Source organism: Liolophura sinensis, chromosome 10 (genome assembly GCF_032854445.1).
Source record: "Liolophura sinensis isolate JHLJ2023 chromosome 10, CUHK_Ljap_v2, whole genome shotgun sequence".
Lineage (NCBI taxonomy): Eukaryota > Metazoa > Mollusca > Polyplacophora > Chitonida > Chitonidae > Liolophura > Liolophura sinensis.
The window spans coordinates 35,319,475-35,340,973 of NC_088304.1; the positions used below are offsets into that span (position 1 = coordinate 35,319,475).

The following is a 21,499-nucleotide window of genomic DNA, read 5'->3' on the forward strand; positions in this document are numbered from 1 at the left end:
ATTACACAAACTTATTTTTAAGAATTTTGCAGAACACGTTGTTTTCAAACAATTTTGTCATCAGCAAAATGGTCGTTTGCCAAAGGAAGCTTAGCGATTTTGATGGTAAAATATCACACAAATAAATGCAGGCACCAGAGGGAGTCGTATCCTCGACCTCCAGTTTACTAGACTGGCGCTCTAACCAGCTTAACTATATCGCTTCGACGCGACAACGATCTGGCTTATCAAACAAGTTGCTCTCGTCTACTTTCTCCAGTTTTTACTCAGGTGTTCCATTTGGGCTATCGACCACTCCATATGATCATGAACTGGGTGAACCAGTAGGTACAAGAAAACATCAATTCCACTGGAAGAACAGTAAATAGTTATTACATGAGATCAAGTAATTAACAGACCTATTGAGGGAGTCCACGGCTTTCAGAGAAAGCAAAGATAAATAAATAAGAGCAAAGAATTCAGACAGAAATATATAATACATTTGAAGATGTGGAGTAGGCCTTCTCAACAGAAAACTACCGTACGAAGAAACAGGAATGAGAGGGTTTTGAAATCTCGGCCTCCAGTTACACCACCTGTATATAATTGCAAAACGTTAAGATCAAATGACAATTATAAGCTCTTTTGGTGAACATAGATCTTGTTTAACGATTTCAGCAATTAAACAAACTTATTTTTAAGAATTTCGCAGAATACGTTGTTTTCAAACATTTTTGTCATCAGGGAAGTCGTCGTTTGCCTTCGAGGCTTAGCTACTTTGATGTTAAAATATCACACAAATAAAAGACAGGCACCAGAGGGAGTCGAACCCTCGACCTCCAGTTTACTAGACTGGCGCTCTAACCAACTGAGCTATGGCGCCTTGCATGACAACGACCTGGCTTATCAACCATAATGCTCTTGTCTTCTTTCTCCAGTTTTCACGCAGGTGTTACATTTTGGCTATCGACCACTCCATATGATCATGAACTGGGTGAACCAGTACGTACAAGAAAACATCAATTCCACTGGAAGAACAGTAAATAGTTATTACATGAGATCAAGTAATTAACAGACCTATTGAGTTAGTGCACGGCTTTCAGAAAAAGCAAAGATAAATAAATAAGAGCAAAGAATTCAGACAGAAATATATAATACAATTAAAGACTTACAGTAGGCCTTCTCAACAGAAAACTAGCGAACGAAGAAACAGGAATGAGAGGGGTTTGAAATCTCGGCCTCCAATTACACCACCTGTATATAATTGCAAAACGTTAAGATCACATGACAATTACAAGCTGTTTTGGTGAACATAGATCTGGTTTAACGATTTCAGCAATTAAACAAACTTATTTTTAAGAATTTCAAAGAACACGTTGTTTTCATACAATTTTGTCATCAGGGAAAGGGTCGTTTGCCTTCGAGGCCTAGCTACTTTTATGTTAAAATATCACACAAATAAACGACATGCAACAGAGGGAGTCGAACCCTCGACCTCCAGTTTACTAGACTGGCGCTCTAACCAACTGAGTTTTGGCGCTTCGACGCAACAAGTATCTGGCTTATCAAACAAGATTTTCTCGTCTGCTTTCTCCAGTTTTTACGCAGGTGTTACATTTTGGCTATCGACCACTCCATATGATCATGAACTGGGTGAACCAGTAGGTACAAGAAAACATCAATTCCACTGGAAGAACAGTAAATAGTTATTACATGAGATCAAGTAATTAACAGAAGTATTGAGGGAGTCCACGGCTTTCAGAGAAAGCAAAGATAAATAAATAAGAGCAAAGAATTCAGACAGAAATATATAATACAATTAAAGACGTACAGTAGGCCTTCTCAACAGAAAACTACCGTACGAAGAAACAGGAATGAGAAGGGTTTGAAATCTCGGCCTCCAATTACACCACCTGTATATAATTGTAAAACGTTAAGATCACATGACAATGACAAGCTGTTTTGGTGAACACAGATCTTGTTTAACGATTTCAGCAATTACACAAACTTATTTTTAAAAATTTTACAGAACACGTTGTTTTCAAACAATTTTGTCATCAGCAAAAGGGTCGTTTGCCAAAGGAAGCTTAGCGATTTTGATGGTAAAATATCACACAAATAAATGCAGGCACCAGAGGGAGTCGAACTCTCGACCTCCAGTTTACTAGACTGGCGCTCTAACCAGCTTAACTATATCGCTTCGACGCGACAACGATCTGGCTTATCAAACAAGTTGCTCTCGTCTACTTTCTCCAGTTTTTACTCAGGTGTTCCATTTGGGCTATCGACCACTCCATATGATCATGAACTGGGTGAACCAGTAGGTACAAGAAAACATCAATTCCACTGGAAGAACAGTAAATAGTTATTACATGAGATCAAGTAATTAACAGACCTATTGAGGGAGTCCACGGCTTTCAGAGAAAGCAAAGATAAATAAATAAGAGCAAAGAATTCAGACAGAAATATATAATACATTTGAAGATGTGGAGTAGGCCTTTTCAACAGAAAACTACCGTACGAAGAAACAGGAATGAGAGGGTTTTGAAATCTCGGCCTCCAGTTACACCACCTGTATATAATTGCAAAACGTTAAGATCAAATGACAATTATAAGCTGTTTTCGTGAACATAGATCTTGTTTAACGATTTCAGCAATTAAACAAACTTATTTTTAAGAATTTCGCAGAACACGTTGTTTTCAAACATTTTTGTCATTAGGGATATCGTCGTTTGCCTTCGAGGCTTAGCTACTTTGATGTTAAAATATCACACAAATAAAAGACAGGCACCAGAGGGAGTCGAACCCTCGACCTCCAGTTTACTAGACTGGCGCTCTAACCAACTGAGCTATGGCGCCTTGCGTGACAACGACCTGGCTTATCAACCATAATGCTCTCGTCTTCTTTCTCCAGTTTTCACGCAGGTGTTACATTTTGGCTATCGACCACTCCATATGATCATGAACTTGGTGAACCAGTAGGTACAAGAAAACATCAATTCTACTGGGAGAACAGTGAATAGTTATTACATGAGATCAAGTAATTAACAGACCTATTGAGTTAGTGCACGGCTTTCAGAGAAAGCAAAGATAAATAAATAAGAGCAAAGAATTCAGACAGAAATATATAATACAATTAAAGACTTACAGTAGGCCTTCTCAACAGAAAACTAGCGAACGAAGAAACAGGAATGAGAGGGGTTTGAAATCTCGGCCTCCAATTACACCACCTGTATATAATTGTAAAACGCTAAGATCACATGACAATTACAAGCTGTTTTGTTGAACATAGATCTTGTTTAACGATTTCAGCAATTACACAAACTTATTTTTAAGAATTTTGCAGAACACGTTGTTTTCAAACAGTTTTGTCATCAGCGAAAGAGTCGTTTGCCAAAGGAAGCCTAGCTATTTTGATGGTAAAATATTACACAATTCAGACAGAAATATATAATACATTTGAAGATGTGCAGTAGGCCTTCTCAACGGAAAACTACCGTACGAAGAAACAGGAATGAGAGGGTTTTGAAATCTCGGCCTCCAGTTACACCACCTGTATATAATTGCAAAACGTTAAGATCAAATGACAATTACAAGCTGTTTTGGTGAACATAGATCTTGTTTAACGATTTCAGCAATTAAACAAAGTTATTTTTAAGAATTTCGCAGAACACGTTGTTTTCAAACAATTTTGTCATCAGGGAAAGGGTCGTTTGCCTCCGAGGCCTAGCTACTTTGATGTTAAAATATCACACAAATAAAAGACATTTACCAGAGGGAGTCGAACCCTCGACCTCCATTTGACTAGACTGGCGCTCTAACCAACTGAGCTATGGCTCCTTAACGCGCCAACGATCTGGCTTATCAAACAAGATGCTCTCGTCTTCTTTCTCCAGTTTTCACTCAGGTGTTCCATTTGGGCTATTGACCACTCCATATGATCATGAACTGGGTGAACCAGTACGTACAAGAAAACATCAATTCTACTGGAAGAACAGTGAATAGTTATTACATGAGATCAAGTAATTAACAGACCTATTGAGGGAGTCTACGGCTTTCAGAGAAAGCAAAGATAAATAAATAAGAGCAAAGAATTCAGACAGAAATATATAATACAATTAAAGACGTACAGTAGGCCTTCTCAACAGAAAACTACCGCGCGGAGAAACAGGAATGAGAGGGGTTTGAAATCTCGGCCTCCAATTACACCACCTGTATAAAATTGTAAAACGTTAAGATCACATGTCAATGACAAGCTGTTTTGGTGAACATAGATCTGCTTTACGATTTTACCAATTACACAAACTTATTTTTAAGAATTTTACAGAACACGTTGTTTTCAAACAATTTTGTCATCAGCGAAAGAGTCGTTTGCCAATGGAAGCCTAGCTATTTTGATGGTAAAATATTACAGAAATAAAAGACAGGCACCAGAGGGAGTCGAACCCTCGACCTCCAGTTTACTAGACTGGCGCTCTAACCAACTGAGCTATGGCACCTCGACGCGACAACGATCTGGCTTATCAACCATAATGCTCTCGTCTGCTTTCTCCAGTTTTCACGCAGGTGTTACATTTTGGTTATCGACCACTCCATATGATCATGAACTGGGTGAACCAGTACGTACAAGAAAACATCAATTCTACTGGAAGAACAGTGAACAATTATTACATGAGATCAAGTAATTAACAGACCTATTGAGGGAGTCCATGGCTTTTAGAGAAAGCAAAGATAAATAAATAAGAGTAAAGAATTCAGACAGAAATATAGAATGCAATTAAAGACGTACAGTAGGCCTTCTCAACAGAATTCTACCGTACAAAGAAACGGGAATGAGAGGGGTTTGAAATCTCGGCCTTCAATTACACCACCTGTATATAATTGTAAAACGTTAAGATTAAATGACAATTACAAGCTCTTTTGGTGATCATAGATCTTGTTTAACGATTTCAGTAATTATAGAAACATATTTTTAAGAATTTTGCAGAACACGTTGTTTTTATACAGTTTTGTCATCAGCGAAAGGGTCGTTTGCTGCCGAGGCCTAGCTATTTTGATGGTAAAATATCACACAAATGAAAGAGAGGCACCAGAGGGAGTCGAACCCTCGACCTCCAGTTTACTAGACTGGATATAATTGTAAAACGTTAAGATCACATGACAATTACAAGCTGTTTTGGTGATCATAGATCTTGTTAAACGATTTTAGCAATGACACAAACATTTTTTTTTTTTTTTTGTTGAATTTGATCCCAGATTGTCATAACATACACAAGATTTAACAATACCCGGCTATCACAAACTTTTGAAATCACAAGGCAATCTTAATTAAAATAAAATATCACAGAAAAGATGACTGCTTTTTGAATAGAACAATTGCACATTAGGTGCTCATTTCAATAAATACACTAATTAATCATTCCGTAATGTACAGAAGACTTTGTTTATACACCAGATTTTCTCCAAAGATGGCCTGTCTAGTCGAAAAAAGTTAATATGAATACGGGTTTTAATTATTCCTTTGGCAGCCTTAACAATGGCAACAGCATCCCTGTTCTTTTTCTGAAATATTATGTCGTTGCGTGCACACCAAATACACATACAAATAACACATATGACATACACCATCACCGCTCTAACTTCCTGGTTTAAGGTGGAATTGAATACCTTGTAAATTAATGTTTTCGAGTCCATATTTGGTAGGTAGTTCGCAAACAAAACAAATATCCGGTTAAAGTCATTAAACACATCCTGAACGATCTTACATTGTACAAACATTGTACATTGTTGCTGAGTTTCAGACAGGGAGCAAAAAACACACAAGTCATCGGTTGCTACATTTCTCCTAAGAATTTTTTCTTTAACGGGCAAAATGTCATGAACCAACTTGTAAGTGAAGTTGACTCATTGTGATCTAAGAGTTGATGAAAAACAGTTTTCCATTTTCTAACCCAGTCCAAATGCGGCATAGACAACATTGCTCTTGGACAATGTACTATTTTTGTTACAAAATATTCATAAATATACCTGCTTGAACACAATGTTACAGGTTGCTGTACACCTGTGGTAAATTCTCTCCAGGCGCTCAAGGCCAGTCTATAAAAAGGTGGAATGTTTTCAGAATGTGGGACATTGGAGCGACAGAATTCACGACAAACATGCCTTAAGGGTAAACCCAACCAATAGATGGCAAAGTATTTCCATTCCGCTGTTGTTCCATGAATTAATTTTAAAACATGCCGAGTAACAAGTGCTTTTATTTTACATTCTATATTATGTACGTTTAGACCTCCATTCCCTATTTTATTATGTACGACAACTCTCTTCAAACTTTCGGACTTGTTATCCCACAAAAATCTGAACACAGTTTGGGAACATTGATTGACACATTTAGGTGGCAACAGAGTACACTGTGCAGAAAACCATAAGACAGCTAAAGCAACTGTATTAATTAAGACATACCTCCCCCGTACGGTCAAATATCTTCCATTCCATGCTGATACATGTTTCTTTACCTTACTTAAAACACGCTCAGAATTGAGTTCTGTTTGATCTGGTCCAAAAAATACCCCACAAATCTTTGAGTTTGTAGTGATGTTAAGCCCACCACTGTGCACGTTAGTTTCGTCCCAGTTACCAATGGGAAGAACTGTGCTTTTTAACAGGTTGAGTTTTGCCCCTGAGGCTTTTCCATAACTTTCTGCTATTTTAATTACATGCGGAACAGAACTCTCTTCAGATAAAATTGCAGTCGTATCATCTGCAAATGCGGACACTCTTGTTCCCTTATTTGTGCCGGGTAACCGTATACCATTAATTTCGTCATTGTTTCTAATGGCCGCTATAAAGGGCTCTAAGGACAACACATACAATAATGGTGACAAAGAACAACCCTGTCGGACACCTCGACTCAGTTTAAATTCTTCTGTTATGTGCCCGTTCACAATAACACTACTTGTAATGTCAGTATATAATAATTGCACCCACTTACAAAAGTCGGGTCCGAAGTTAAATTTCTCTAAACATTTGAACAAAAATGACCAGTCTACTCTGTCAAAGGCTTTCTCCTGGTCTAAGTTAAGAAAGCATCCTTTTAAATCTTTTTGTTCAACATAATCATATGTATTTCGTAATAAGTGAAGGTTGTCAAAAATACTTCGTCCTGGTATTCCACATGTCTGATTCTGAAGTACAATTGTATCGATCACATTTTTTAACCGATTGCACAAAGCGTTAGAAACAATCTTATAATCTACATTTAGTAAGCTAATTGGCCTCCAGTTTTTTATGCTTTCGGCATTGTCGGGGTCCTTACATAATAGTGTGATTAACCCAGAACGCTGTGAATTACTTAATCTACCCAAGTTAAAACAGTAATTAACTACATCCGTAAACACACCCGAAAACAGGGGCTAAAATTGTACATAAAACTCTGCTGGCAAACCGTCGCATCCAGGCGAACGGTTTTTAGACATATTTTTTATTGCAAAAAACAACTCCTGTTCAGTCAAAAGGCCTTCGCAGGCAGTTTTACAATCGTCATTTAACATCGGAAGCGATGACAAGAACTCATCTTGAATGGAGGAGTCAGTATCTTGTTCAGTATACAATTTCATATAATACGACCTTATACACTTAGCAATACCTTCCTGAGATTCATGGGATATTGAAGAATCACTATGACAAGTAATACTTTTGATCATCTTCCTTCTGCCCCTACCAACCACTCCCTGATCAAAATGAACAGCTTTAGCACGGATAACCGCTCCCGCATGATTAGACTTATAAAGGGCATTTAGAGTCTTTTTCACATTGTCAATACGCTCACAGCTAATGATTGGACTAGATTTTAACGCATTTAATTCTTGTTCAAGTTCCAACAAATCACGTTTTTTGTTCATAGATTTCTCCTTACAGTAACTCCGAATTCTGTCTTTACATTCCCTTTTAAATGTCTCCCATCTGTCTATTAGATCTGCATGACCAGTTGTACAGACAGAGAAAATATCATGGAAGACTGATTTAATATTATCAACAAGCTCCGTGTCATTTAACACAGAAGTATTACACTTCCAGTAGAACGGCCCCCATGAAATGACATCTTCAAAAGAGATATCAAAAAACAAACACGAATGATCAGAAAAAGACACATGTACAGCATCACACTGGGTTACATACTTAAACACAGCGTTAGGGATATAAAATCTATCCAGTCTACTGGCACACTGGCGCCTAGACCACGTGTAACAATTCTTATTCGGATGCAGTTTCCTAAAAATATCACAAATACCAAAATCTCTTTTCAAATTATTAATTTCGTACACTCCATCATTTCTTCCATTAGTGGCACAGCCAGCTCTATCTAATTCAATGCTCTCAACACAATTAAAACCCCCACCCATAATAACCAACTCACTGCCCTGCATCACATTATCTAGATTAGAAATAAACTCTTTTCTTTCCTTTGGATTATTAGGGGCATATACACAAGCAAGGTTTAAAGCAGTGTTGTTGAGCTCAACCCTAAGGCTTATGTAGCGACCGTTAGGGCATCTCTGTATTTTCCTTATAAAGCAGTCTATCGTATACCTAATAATTATTCCCACCCCACAACTTCGATTTGACCCATACGCCCACCTTGCATCGCCCGGGATTTGCAAATATTTAGTGTCATTATAGTTTTCGAAGTGTGTTTCCTGTAAGAATAGTACATCAATTCCTTTATCGAAAACAAATTGCTTGACATGTTCTTGTTTAGACGGATCCCGTAAACCATTAATGTTTAAAGTCAAAAAACGAATATTATTTAAGCTCATTATACAAATAAGTAAAGGTAGAGCGTACATACCCATTGTGGTCAAATAAGAGAGTCCTAATTACGCTACAACTCATTTGTCTCTTTTCAAGAGACAATCGAGAAATCGAGAAGCAACCGATTTTCTTTTCCTGTATTCCAGAAGCATGGTGTCCCCCTCCTGAGATGGAGTCGGCGTCATACAGTCTGACGACTGATCGGCATCAACACCATCATAATCAGTAGGATGGGAACTGGGCGGGATAGATGACGCTGCCTCTTCGGCTGTACTGCCATTGTCCAACTTAGCTCCCTTTTCCTCGACTGGGACTGGTGAACGCACGTCGGGAGATTGCACGTCAGCCACGACCACATTCACCCTCGGGATAGCTGATGACGTTTCATTATCACCAACATCCACTTCTTCGGTGTTCTTAGTATTCTCCCGGACGTCCATCTCCTTATCAGACTCACTGTTGTCGCTGACGTCATCATCTTCGCTGTCGTCACCATTCCCGTCGATTTCGTCTTCGTTCTCCTCGCTGTCTTGAACTAGTTCCATAGCAGGTGGGTTGAATGGGTCATCATCGTCGCTGACGTCAACATCAACGTCATCTTGTTTTACGGCGTCTTCCTTATTATACTGGCGCATAGTCGGTAGGTTTCCCTTAACCCGCGCCGAGTACGACATTGCTCTCGCACAACAGTCACTGACCGTATGAAGCCCTGAGTCACACATTCGGCATGGATCTGTACAGTCCTTCTCTGTGTGAGGATTCTCATGGGGGGAGAAACCGTCGCAGTTAGAACACCACAGTGCCCTACACTCTGCCGCCTTGTGTGATTTTTGGCCACACTTCCGACATTCATAGGTTTGCCCGGGGTAGGTAAACATAACAATGTCACCACCGAAATTCATAAAATTTGGTACATAACGAACTTTTTGACACCTAAATCTGTAAATTCGAATACCTGTACGAACATGTGAGAGCTCCGGGTCTGAAAATCTGGGTTTCGTCACACCCAGGCATTCACCATAGGGTTTCAAAGCTGCCTCGATAGTGTCATCTGACAATTCATCCGGTGCCCAGTGGGCCGTCAGATTCAGGTAAACTGACGACGCGGGCATAATGGACCACGTCGTTCCATTTATCCAACAACACTGGATTTACTCACTAGGGCATTATGCCCAGCCACTGTAGACACGCGGAGATAGAAGTAAATAATTCTTCTGAAAACTTTTTAGCTCTGTCTTGATATTTAACACACTTGACAGAAAAGGAATAAAATCCCTCTGGACAGCCGTAGAAAATGCGGGGCTGCTTCGTGCAGAGATTGACACAGACAAAGTTCTGCTTGGCCTGTTTACAGGCGAAAACGACACGGGCTTGGACATACCTGATCCAACGAGGCACACGCCCTTCACCAAACAGTAACCACTGGCCAAACTCAAGCTCTGTGGGCTCCCAGTTCACCAAAAAATCAGTCTCAAAAACAAGCGTTGCTGTTGCACAAATGTGTAAACAGCAGAGAATAACCGACACGTCCGCTCACTTCGGCGTCTAGCACACTCTCCTCCCAAACATATTTTTAAGAATTTTGCAGAACACGTTGTTTTCATACAATTTTGTCATCAGCGAAAGGGTCATTTACCTCCGAGGCCCAGCTACTTTGATGTTAAAATATCACACAAATAAAAGACAGGCACCAGAGGGAGTCGAACCCTCGACCTCCAGTTTACTAGACTGGCGCTCTAACCAACTGAGCTATGGCGCCTCGACGTAACAATCATCTGGCTTATCAAACAAGATGCTCTCGTCTGCTTTCTCCAGTTTTCACGCAGGTTTTCCATTTGGGCTATCGACCACTCCATATGATCATGAACTGGGTGAACCAGTAGGTACAAGAAAACATCAATTCTACTGGAAGAACAATGAATAGTTATTACATGAGATCAAGTAATTAACAGACCTATTGAGGGAGTCCTCGGCTTTTAGAGAAAGCAAAGATAACAAAAAAAAAAAAACAGCAAAGAATTGAGACAGAAATATACAATGCAATTAAAGACGTACAGTATGCCTTCTCAATAGAAACCTACCGTACAAAGAAACAGGAATGAGAGGGGTTTGAAATCTCGGCCTCCAATTACACCACCTGTATATAATTGTAAAACGCTAAGATCACATGACAATTACAAGCTGTTTTGTTGAACATAGATTTTGTTTAACGATTTCAGCAATTACACAAACTTATTTTTAAGAATTTTACGGAACACGTTGTTTTCAAACAATTTTGTCATCAGCGAAAGAGTCGTTTGCCAAAGGAAGCCTAGCTATTTTGATGGTAAAATATTACACAAATAAAAAAGACAGGCACCAGAGGGAGTCGAACCCTCGACCTCCAGTTTACTAGACTGGCGCTCTAACCAACTGAGCTATGGCGCCCCGACACGACAGCTATCTGGCTTATCAACCATAATGCTCTCGTCTGCTTTATCCAGTTTTCACGCAGGTGTTCCATTTTGACTATCGACCACTCCATATGATCATGAACTGGGTGAACCAGTACGTAAAAGGAAACATCAATTCTACTAGAAGAACAGCGAATAGCTATTACATGAGATCAAGTAATTTACAGACCTACTGAGGGAGTCCATGGCTTTTAGAGAAAGCAAGGATAAATAAATAAGAGCAAAGAATTCAGACAGAAATATATAATACAATTAAAGACTTACAGTAGGCCTTATCAACAGAAAACTACCGTACAAAGTAACAGGAATGAGAGGGTTTTGAAATCTCGGCCTCCAGTTACACCACCTGTATATAATTGTAAAAGGTTAAGATCACATGACAATTACAAGCTGTTTTGGTGATCATAGATCTGGTTTAACGATTTCAGCAATTAAACAAACTTATTTTTAAGAATTTTACGGAACACGTTGTTTTCATACAATTTTGTCATCAGTGAAAGAGTCGTTTGCCAAAGGAAGCCTAGCTATTTTGATGGTAAAAAATCACACAAATAAAAAAAACGAGACAGGCACCAGAGGGAGTCGAACCCTCGACCTCCAGTTTACTAGACTGGCGCTCTAACCAACTGAGCTATGGCGCCTCGACGCGACAACGATCTGGCTTATCAACCATAATGCTCTCGTCTGTTTTCTCCAGTTTTCACTCAGGTGTTACATTTTGGCTATCGACCACTCCATATGATCATGAACTGGGTGAACCAGTAGGTACAAGAAAACATCAATTCTACTGGAAGAACAATGAATAGTTATTACATGAGATCAAGTAATAAACAGACCTATTGAGGGAGTCTACGGCTTTTAGAGAAAGCAAAGATAAATAAATAAGAGCAAAGAATTCAGACAGAAATATATAATACAATTAAAGACGTACAGTAGGACTTCTCAACAGAAAACTACCGTACAAAGAAACAGGAATGAGAGGGGTTTAAAATCTCGGCCTCCAATTACACCACCTGTATATAATTCTAAAACTTTAAAAACTTTGAAAATGGTGCCTTGTTGGTGCCTCGCTTGGCGATCAGCGCTGAAAGGTTAGAAGAAAGAAACAGGACTGGTTGGCTTGGTGTCAGTATAAAGTGACTAGGTGGGGTATCATGTTTCGTGCCTCCGGCAGACTACTTTAGTGACGGCAGCACTTTGGCGGCATGGACTCGACCTGCCACAAGAAGACACATCATATATACACAGTTGTCGCCTACTTTCTCCTCGTAAGACCTTCCCGCATATGTTACATTTCACTCTGTACCTCAATCGACCACGTAGTAAGAATAGCCGAGTTTTTATTTTCTTCAATAGGCCTACAGCTTGAACTCTATGAGTACAGTGAGTTAGGTCTGTGTTTAAAATAGCGCTGATTGTGACAGCTGAAGTCACCGAATTTTATCGGCCTAATTTTGTCAAAAACCCTATCCAAAGTTATGTGAGTTTCATTGGCGGCATGGAGGTAAGCCCATGTAGGAGGTCGGGACGTTTTGCGCAGTTTGACGTTTTTTGACGTTTGTCTTCCATCAGTATGGCATCAGTATGGAGATGTGGAGGCGGAAAATACTCCCGGAGTATAACAAGGTGGCTTCCGAAAATAACATGACTTAGAACAAAAACATGCTCTTGACATTAGACATGAACATCTATCTGACAATAACATGCAACTGGCATCTGACAATACCATGCAGTTGACATCTGACAATACCATGCAGTTTTCAGTTGACAATAACACGCAGTTGACATTTGACAATACCATGCAGCTTACATCTGACAATAACATGCAGTTGACATCTGAGAAAACAACGCAGTTGACATTTGACAATACCATGCAGCTGACATCTGACAATAACACTGCTAGAACAATACAAAGTGACTAAAGATAATAACATGTAGCTTACAATAAGATTTTTTAAGGAACAATAAAAAGTGACTTAGGACAGACGTATGTAACGTACAATACGATTTTTTACGGAACAATACAAAGTGACTAAAGACAAGAACATGTGGCCTACAATAATATTTATTACGGGACAATACAAAGTGACTAAAGACAACAACATGTAGCCTACAATAATATTTGTTACGGGACAATACAAAGTGACTAAAGACAATAACATGTAGCCTACAATAATATTTGTTACGTGACAATACAAAGTGACTAAATATAATAACATGTAGCCTACAATAATATTTGTTACGGGGCAATACAATAATAATACCGCGCAGTTAGCATCTGACAATAACATGCAGTTGACATCTGACAATAACATTGCTAGAACAATACAAAGTGACTAAATATAATAACATGTAGCTTTCAATAAGATTTTTTACGGAACAATAAAAAGTGACTTAGGACAGACGTATGTAACGTACAAAACGATTTGTTACGGGACAATACAAAGTGACTAAATATAATAACATGTAGCTTTCAATAAGATTTGTTACGGAACTCAGTAGCTCAGACTGGAACGTCATGAAACACACGTCTGTTTTCCCACGCCATGGCGTCTAGGTGTAAATATCAAAATGTAAACACAGAAGCGATATCTATAAACTGCGCGAAATAAGACTTTTATCACTGTAGGAAATTCCGATTGTTCACCCTTATATAAATCAGAAAAGCAAATCTAACAAATAAACAAACTCAAATTCTTCTATTAGACATGAACAATATGAAATCATATTAGTCGGGGAGGCAAACGTACCGGCCGATGTGTTGCGTGACACACTCGATGTTACTGAGGTCAGTTCTATTTAATATATATATTTGCACACGGCCCACAAGTAACAGCAGGGTAGGATACCGGTTACACGCTGTGTCCATGAAAACTATACTGCAACATGGCCAATGCTTGAGCCTTTTGAGATACCGGTTACATCCTGTGTCAGCAAATTTGCAAGAAATTATAAGGTAAAGCATTTAAAGAGAAATGAACAAGATAAAACAAATGTGCTAAGTAAAACAAGGAGATTATCGAATATTCTTATATCTTTCAGACCCGCAGAGCATCTCTGGATGTCTACTTTGGTAGGGTTTGAGATTTTACACTGCAAATATTAACGACGCATAATACGTATTTATAAAATTACATGCATCAATGTGCAAACGCCTTGTTGTTTTTATTTGAACGCTGACGCCTTATCCATAAACGCGTTAAATGTATATGGTGGGGCTATACACGCATACGTTTTTTCATAAAGCATGCCTGTCATCCTTTTTAAAACATTGACGTTTTCGGTCAATCTTTTCCAACGTTTTCTCCAAAAACGTTGGTTTTTTATAGAAAACACGTGACGTGTCTACTAGAGTGGTCAAATAGCTATTTTTATTCTAACGTGTACATGAGTATAAAATTTTTGCTGTGTATATAAAGCCTAGAAAAGCAAACATAAACTTTTGGATGGTGACTACATGACAGCCTGAGTAGCTGTCTATGTACATGCATGGGATGTAGCATTTAGTTTTTGTTGTATTCTGTCAAATACGCTATCCAGATATCATCTGTCACATTTGTTAAACATTCGCTTGAAAATCAATATGGCGGCGTTTGCCGTACAGGAGTATTGAGCGGATGGAGTCCAGAGTAAGATCTGCAGTGGGTTTAATAAGACGAGGGTAGAAATAGGCCGAGTGACTGTAGCGACAAAATATTGATCAGGCATTAAGGATAGTGTTAACGTTTAAATGTACCCAAAGTAACTAACAATATAGATCGTTTTATTGTTTTTTAACGTTTAATAAATTGAAATTAACATCATCGCATTTTGTTACCTAATTCTGCTTAAGGCATGGTGCTAGGGGACGTACAACTGATTACTATATGAGCATTTACATGAACAGTTAGAATAAAACCCTAACTGAGGTAAACTGACAAAAGGCCGTATTTCACCAGTTAGGTGTGACCATTTGCCGAACATCACACTGTCCTCTCTGCTCTGGATTTACTTTCTATGCTGTATATCTTGTATAGTATAACTCAAGAAAGGACCTTGTACGGTAAGGCGGAGAATCGGCCCCAGAGAGGTGAGATAAGAAAGTGCAAATTTCAGAATCTCAACACATTTCTGTAAATTTCGAATCAGAAATTTACTCATGAACACTCATGAAAGTTATAATGCCATAAAAGAGATGGTTGCCTAGTAGTAACGCGCCAAAAATGCACTTTCGATCAAAAACACCAATTTTTCGCTCAAACGAGGCACTGTGTTTTTAATTTACAGTGTGAAGATAAACGTTAACCAGACAAATATCTTTCCTGATACCTATGTATTTCTAGATCCTGATAAAATTTCGTTTCCGTTAACGTTGCCTTGATATGTAAAACATAAACTTTATAATGTGATAAGTTTTGTCATACTTTAACAAGTAAAAACTTTATCTTTCTGCCGTGGTCCATCAGACATCCTGCACGCTACAGTAGACTAACGAAGTCTATGCGGAGAAAAGGTTGCATATCGAAGAAGAATGTTTGTGACCCTTTTTTCTTTGGAAACATACTTTTGTGTGAGTAAAGATAACGGCCGCCTTGCATTAAATAATGAAATAAATAATAAATAACACATTATAACAATGTGTTATAATGAATTAGAATGGATAAGCTATGGTATTACGTAACATTTGGCAACTATAGAGACATCATACGTGAATCCTGGTTGAGAGTACGTGGTCCACTAGCTATCATTAACGTTAGGCGTAGAGGAAGTCTAAGGCTGAAGGTTACATTTGTTACATATTTTTTAAATTTATTGGTGCATAACTGCGTGCTTAAGAATATTTCAGAAAGTTACATTTGTAGTGCAGTGATTTTCATAACTCTACACCTTCTAATGAAAAAAAAAAGATATTTCAGTGTAGCCGGACTACAATATTTTGATTTTACAACCTATACATCGCTTCAGTGCATGTTTGCAGCTTTATAAGCCGCATGCTTGTCATATAACAGGAAAAGACGAGTAAAACAGAACTGAAAAAAGAAGTAGCCTTACGTGTGTGTCAGCAACTGTCACTCACAGCTATAATCAGTTTCGCTACTAGAGGTTCACAATTTCTTGCAATGGGGCCGATTTCCCCGCCTTACCATACAAGCTCCTTTTCAACTGGACGATGGGTGTGCCGGAAGTAAACCACTGACCTATGGTAAGTTACAGGTCACTGGCAAACTTTTTCACGTGCTTAACAGCACCATTGTCTTGAGAACATCAGAAGCAAGAGAATCTTGAATAGCATGCAATGGCATTATTGCAGCATGCATTGTGTAGAGATCTGTGCGTGTGCGGATAAAGCACAGTCACGATGCGACCGTAAGCACCTTATACCGATGAGGTTGTGTGTTCGAATCCAACTCTCACCACCTGGGCTGCGGTTGTCAGGGACGAGACGAAAGGCGGTGATTTACTCGGGGCACACTGGTTTTCTTTATAGCCACTGAAGCGCGTCAACTTGATAGTTCTTTGTGTTCACCGCTGATATCATTGTCTATTCTGTGTTTAAAATCAACAAACTATATATAAATTAGAAAAATATTCATACTGCATTTTCTCAACAATAATATAGACGTCCCACATATCAATGTGTATGGCTCGTGGAGTCACGTGTCACTGAATATCTTGGTAATGAGTATGTGTGATTTTAGACACATTTGAGAAAAGGCGACAAGTCAAAATATATTTCAAATATCACTGAAAGAACAAAAAGCATTCAACAAAATAAACCGCAAACTAAACTGAAAATTAGCCAAACCTTTAAACTCTGTACCCTTACTGATCACAGTTTCTGAACACCGTTTCCTGAAAGTATATTTATAAATCACCTCTGCTACCGAGATTAGAGGATATTTCAGTTCATGTTGTTATTTGGCGGGGTATCTGGGCGGGTTAGATTTCAAAATTTTCATCCTAACTTTTCAGTTAGTTGCCATGCATTTGACTTATTAAATCTCTACGTGTCTGTATATTGCTTTTTTCATCAGAAATCTCAGTGTCATTGACAAATTATTTATCTAATTAAATTTAGATTTAATTAAATAACAATGAATGTTAGTAGATGTGCTTGTTGCTCGTCCATACAGAATATCAGAATATACAGAGTGTTATATATTTCAAGGCCATTCTCAACATCCTCAGCGTATACAAACAAAATATATCCATGGGCTTTCCAGTCGAAAATCATAAGTAACATATTCATAAATTAACCTATCTTAATCACTAGTAGGCTAAGTGGAAAGCATGTGTGAAAAACCAACCAACTTACTCACTTCCCTACTTAAATATAATGTGCCCAACATTTCTGTGTACTGTTTACGTGCACCATAATATAATGTATCTACAATTTTGTATTTTTGTTCTAATTATTGAGTGTGTTAAAGAAATGTATTGACAGAAAGTATATTGTCCGGCAAGTCCTCTAGAGTGATCTCCCCTACCCCGAGGGAAACCAATCCACCCACACATGTAATCTTTCTCACATCAGACTCACGTGGAGTACGGACAGGAGTTATCTGCAGAATTTCCAAGATTGACAGAGCAGTTACCTTGATGAGCAGAATGCTTACACTCCGACTACAACTGGCTGAATACATGCTGAATACAAAAGTAAAGAAAACTTGAACTGACATAAAATTGACATTGACGCGAAAACTCTTGGCATCATTACATTTAGTTACAAATTACCAATAACTGGCATTTTTTAACATAGGCTTGTACAATGACTTGATAGTGTAATGCAATAAAATTTCCCTTTTAACGTAATAGCATATAAAACGAAATACTCCTAAGTTGAATGAAGTATGTTTTGATTTATCATATTTACATGTGTTCTATTTTCTACTCCTAAAAGTTGGACTCACGTATCAAAATAATTTTTACTCGGCTGGAGACATTTAAAAACATTTAAAATGAATGGATGATCTTTCCTGTTGGTGTTTAACTGTTTTGTATTTGAGATATATTTGAGTGATATTTAATCACTACTGCTGTTGACTTAAGTTTTACGCCATACTAAAGAATATTTCACCTATATGACGACCAAGCTTTTGTGAACTGATTTTCTTTCTGGTGGGTGTTATTTTTTCGAAACGGCTTTGAACCATGAATGTACGTACGATAAGTCGTGAAAATTCGGATAATTCGGTTCATATGAATAAAAAAAACATTTAATAATTTATAACTGTGCATCAAACATTTTTATTTTGACATGTTCACTTTGTTTACTGTGTAGTTTTACTGAGAACAGTTTCATTGGCGTAATGCTGTGGTAATGTTTATTGTTCAGTTTTACTGAGAACAGTTTCATTGACGTAATGCTGTGGTAATGTTCATTGTTTATTGTTCAGTTTTACTGAGAACAGTTTCATTGACGTAATGCTGTGGTAATGTTTATTGTTTATTGTTCAGTTTACTGAGAACAGTTTCATTGGCGTAATGCTGTGGTAATGTTTATTGTTCAGTTTTACTGAGAACAGTTTCATTGACGTAATGCTGTGGTAATGTTTATTGTTTATTGTTCAGTTTTACTGAGAACAGTTTCATTGGCGTAATGCTCTTGTAATGATTATGTTTATTGTTCAATTTTACAGAGAAGATTTTCATTGGCGTAATGCTGCGGTAATGTTTATTGTTCAGTTTTACAGAAGAAAGTTTCATTGGTGTAATGCTGTTGTAATGATAATGTTTATTCTTCAGTTTTACTGAGAAGAGTGTCATTGACGTAATGCCGTTTTAATTTTTACTCTTTAAGTTTACACAGAAGACTGTCTTTATCGTAAGGCCATTGTGATGATCATCATGTTTTATCTATTTCATTTTGTACTTACTGCTTCATAATAAATCCTGACAACGTCGACCACTCATCTCCAAGAAGGCACCACGAACAGGGAGACTGAGGGACGACTGTATTGTTCCCTGTCCAAGGTCAGGATTGAACCCTCACTTCCTGTGCTTCGTGGCCAGGGATATTCGCCTACCTCAAAGATCTAAGATCTAAGGTTGTTTAATGTCGACTTAACATTAGCGGCCTCTGGTCGCAGTCGTCAGTTCACCCTGAGTCAGCACAATGCTATACTTCGTTATCTTTAAACATCAACCACAAACCACAGAGTTATATGTCCAGAACGGTACTGGCCAATGTCTCCAGCGGATGAAACGTTCCAATAACAATGCAATGTACGTTAGGTGACCATAAAGTGCAGGACTTTTCACTGCAAGAAATAAAATCAACTTCGACTGCCAACCATAAAGTTATTTGACCAGGGCTGTACTGGATGTGTGAAAACAATTACGGTTAGATGCGTCTTAGTGGAAGTAATATTTTAATGTCATTATTACGTATGTTGTCTTTATGATTGTCGGCTATCATGAAAACAGGCCTTAATGGAAACAAAACTTAATGTAAAGTACTGGGGTACGTTTACATTAAGTGTGGTTAATTAATTAATTCATTTATTTGATTGGTGTTTTATGCCGTTCTCAGAAATATTTCACATATACGTCAGCCGCCAACATTATGGTGGGAGAAAACCGGGGAGAGTCCGGAGGAAATCCACGAGCATCGGCAGGTTATGCGGAATCAATCAATCAATAGTTCTATGGAGCTGATACTCACTGTTTACACTTACAAGCCACATGGCACTAGCTCCAGGTTGTCTCAATGGTAATCTGCAGACTTTAAATCTCTATGATCTCTATGATAATAATCTATATAATAACGGGAAGAAACAGCTATTTTTATGGTGACACTCGCTGTGGGTGTGCATCTATGCGCCAATGTGTTTTACATGACAATGTTATTAAAATATCTTTTCAATGGTACCAGTATCGAAACAAAAACACGTTTAAAGAAGTTGCTGATGTCTCCTAATGTAATATCGACACAGCCAGCGCATATCCAAGTGCTTCAATTCCTAATAAAGATGTGAAACAGAAGCATTGTAAATTGTTCTAATATCCCCTTGAACGAAGATTGATCTTCTCCCTGTACTGTTATGCGTTTAACACACAAATCACAAATTAATTAAGCACAGCGTGATCTTCTCTCACGAGACATTATCACGAGTCTCCTGAGATCTTCCGATGCACTTTCGGGAGTTCTCAAGAATCTTTTTGTTTTTATATAAATACACCGGCGTTTGAGTGAATTTGTGCTTTACATAGTTCTGGTTTTCGGCAACTGGAAAGCTTTCATTAAGAAGCGGTGTCAGGAAAGCTTTGGGGTCATCACTCTGAATATAGCGTCAGTGAGAAGATCTGACAAACCTGTCCCTTAATCAGGAGGCGGTATTATCTTTGACTAATGACTTGTGACGCTTCACATGTTGACAATGAACGGAACCGAAACATCAAGAGTTAGATAATGCTGTAGAATCGTTCTATCTCGCTGAAAGCATACATGTATTGAAGCTCGTAGTCATGTGATAGCAATACAGATATATTGTTATATGTTACACGGTAACTGTTCAAATAAGTAATATCACCAAATAAATAAATCAGTAAATCAATAAATCAAATCCGAGGTGAGAAAGTTAAAACCAGAGAAAACTGGAGTGCCCGGAGTGGCCGGAGAAAACCTGAGTGCCCGGAGAAAATCGGAGTACCCGGAGAAAACCGCCGACTTTCCCCGAGTACCTTGCAAACTCTATCTTTATCTGCTTCATGGACAGTGAAATATACACTTAATGAACCCTTAGGTGAAGTCCTTAAACCCTTCTCACAAAAAATGTAACCTACCAACAACTGAAGATTGACAAGAGATTAAAGTTCCCGTAATTACTTGTATTGTTTTTTTTTTGATTTTCCTATATCATTGCTGGGTGCTTGATGTGTTTTAAAACTTGTTCGGCCGAGTATGACATAAAAGACCTCAGGGGATTTAGTATGGCGTTACGCCACACCGGCAGTATTTCAGTCATATCGTGGCGGAGGTGATTGAGAATGAATGAATGGCTATGGCGTTACGCTACACCGGCAGTATTTCTGCTATATCGTGGGGGAGGTGATGGAGAATGAATGAATGGCTATGGCTTTACGCCAGACCGGCAGTATTTCAGCCATATCGTGGCGGAGGTGATGGAGAATGAATGAACGATTACAGCTTTACGCCACACCGGCAGTATTTCAGCCATATCGTGGCGGAAGTGATGGAGAATGAATATGGAGAATCAATGAACGATTATGGCTTTACGCCACACCGGCAGTACTTCAGCCATATCGTGGCGGAG

At 38.4% G+C, this 21,499-nt stretch overlaps 1 protein-coding gene and 6 non-coding genes across 7 annotated transcripts; all 7 read right to left on the bottom strand.

The window, feature by feature from the left end:
• Nucleotides 1-788: 788 nt before the first annotated feature.
• Trnat-agu (transfer RNA threonine (anticodon AGU)) lies at nt 789-862 on the bottom strand. Its single transcript has one exon. It is a non-coding gene; the product is annotated as a tRNA-Thr (tRNA).
• A 1,902-nt stretch (nt 863-2,764) lies between these two features.
• Trnat-agu (transfer RNA threonine (anticodon AGU)) lies at nt 2,765-2,838 on the bottom strand. Its single transcript has one exon. It is a non-coding gene; the product is annotated as a tRNA-Thr (tRNA).
• A 1,566-nt stretch (nt 2,839-4,404) lies between these two features.
• On the bottom strand, nt 4,405-4,478 carry Trnat-agu (transfer RNA threonine (anticodon AGU)). Its single transcript has one exon. It is a non-coding gene; the product is annotated as a tRNA-Thr (tRNA).
• A 1,891-nt stretch (nt 4,479-6,369) lies between these two features.
• On the bottom strand, nt 6,370-9,464 carry LOC135477160 (probable ATP-dependent RNA helicase ddx56). Its single transcript, XM_064757315.1, has 3 exons — nt 9,065-9,464; nt 6,587-6,832; nt 6,370-6,389 (listed from the first exon to the last, which is right to left on the bottom strand). The coding sequence occupies exons 1-3, from the start codon at nt 9,462-9,464 to the stop codon at nt 6,370-6,372; spliced, it is 666 nt and encodes a 221-aa protein (XP_064613385.1).
• A 1,011-nt stretch (nt 9,465-10,475) lies between these two features.
• On the bottom strand, nt 10,476-10,549 carry Trnat-agu (transfer RNA threonine (anticodon AGU)). Its single transcript has one exon. It is a non-coding gene; the product is annotated as a tRNA-Thr (tRNA).
• Nucleotides 10,550-11,143: 594 nt separating this feature from the next.
• Trnat-agu (transfer RNA threonine (anticodon AGU)) lies at nt 11,144-11,217 on the bottom strand. Its single transcript has one exon. It is a non-coding gene; the product is annotated as a tRNA-Thr (tRNA).
• A 593-nt stretch (nt 11,218-11,810) lies between these two features.
• Nucleotides 11,811-11,884, bottom strand: Trnat-agu (transfer RNA threonine (anticodon AGU)). Its single transcript has one exon. It is a non-coding gene; the product is annotated as a tRNA-Thr (tRNA).
• Between the last annotated feature and the right edge of the window lie 9,615 nt (nt 11,885-21,499).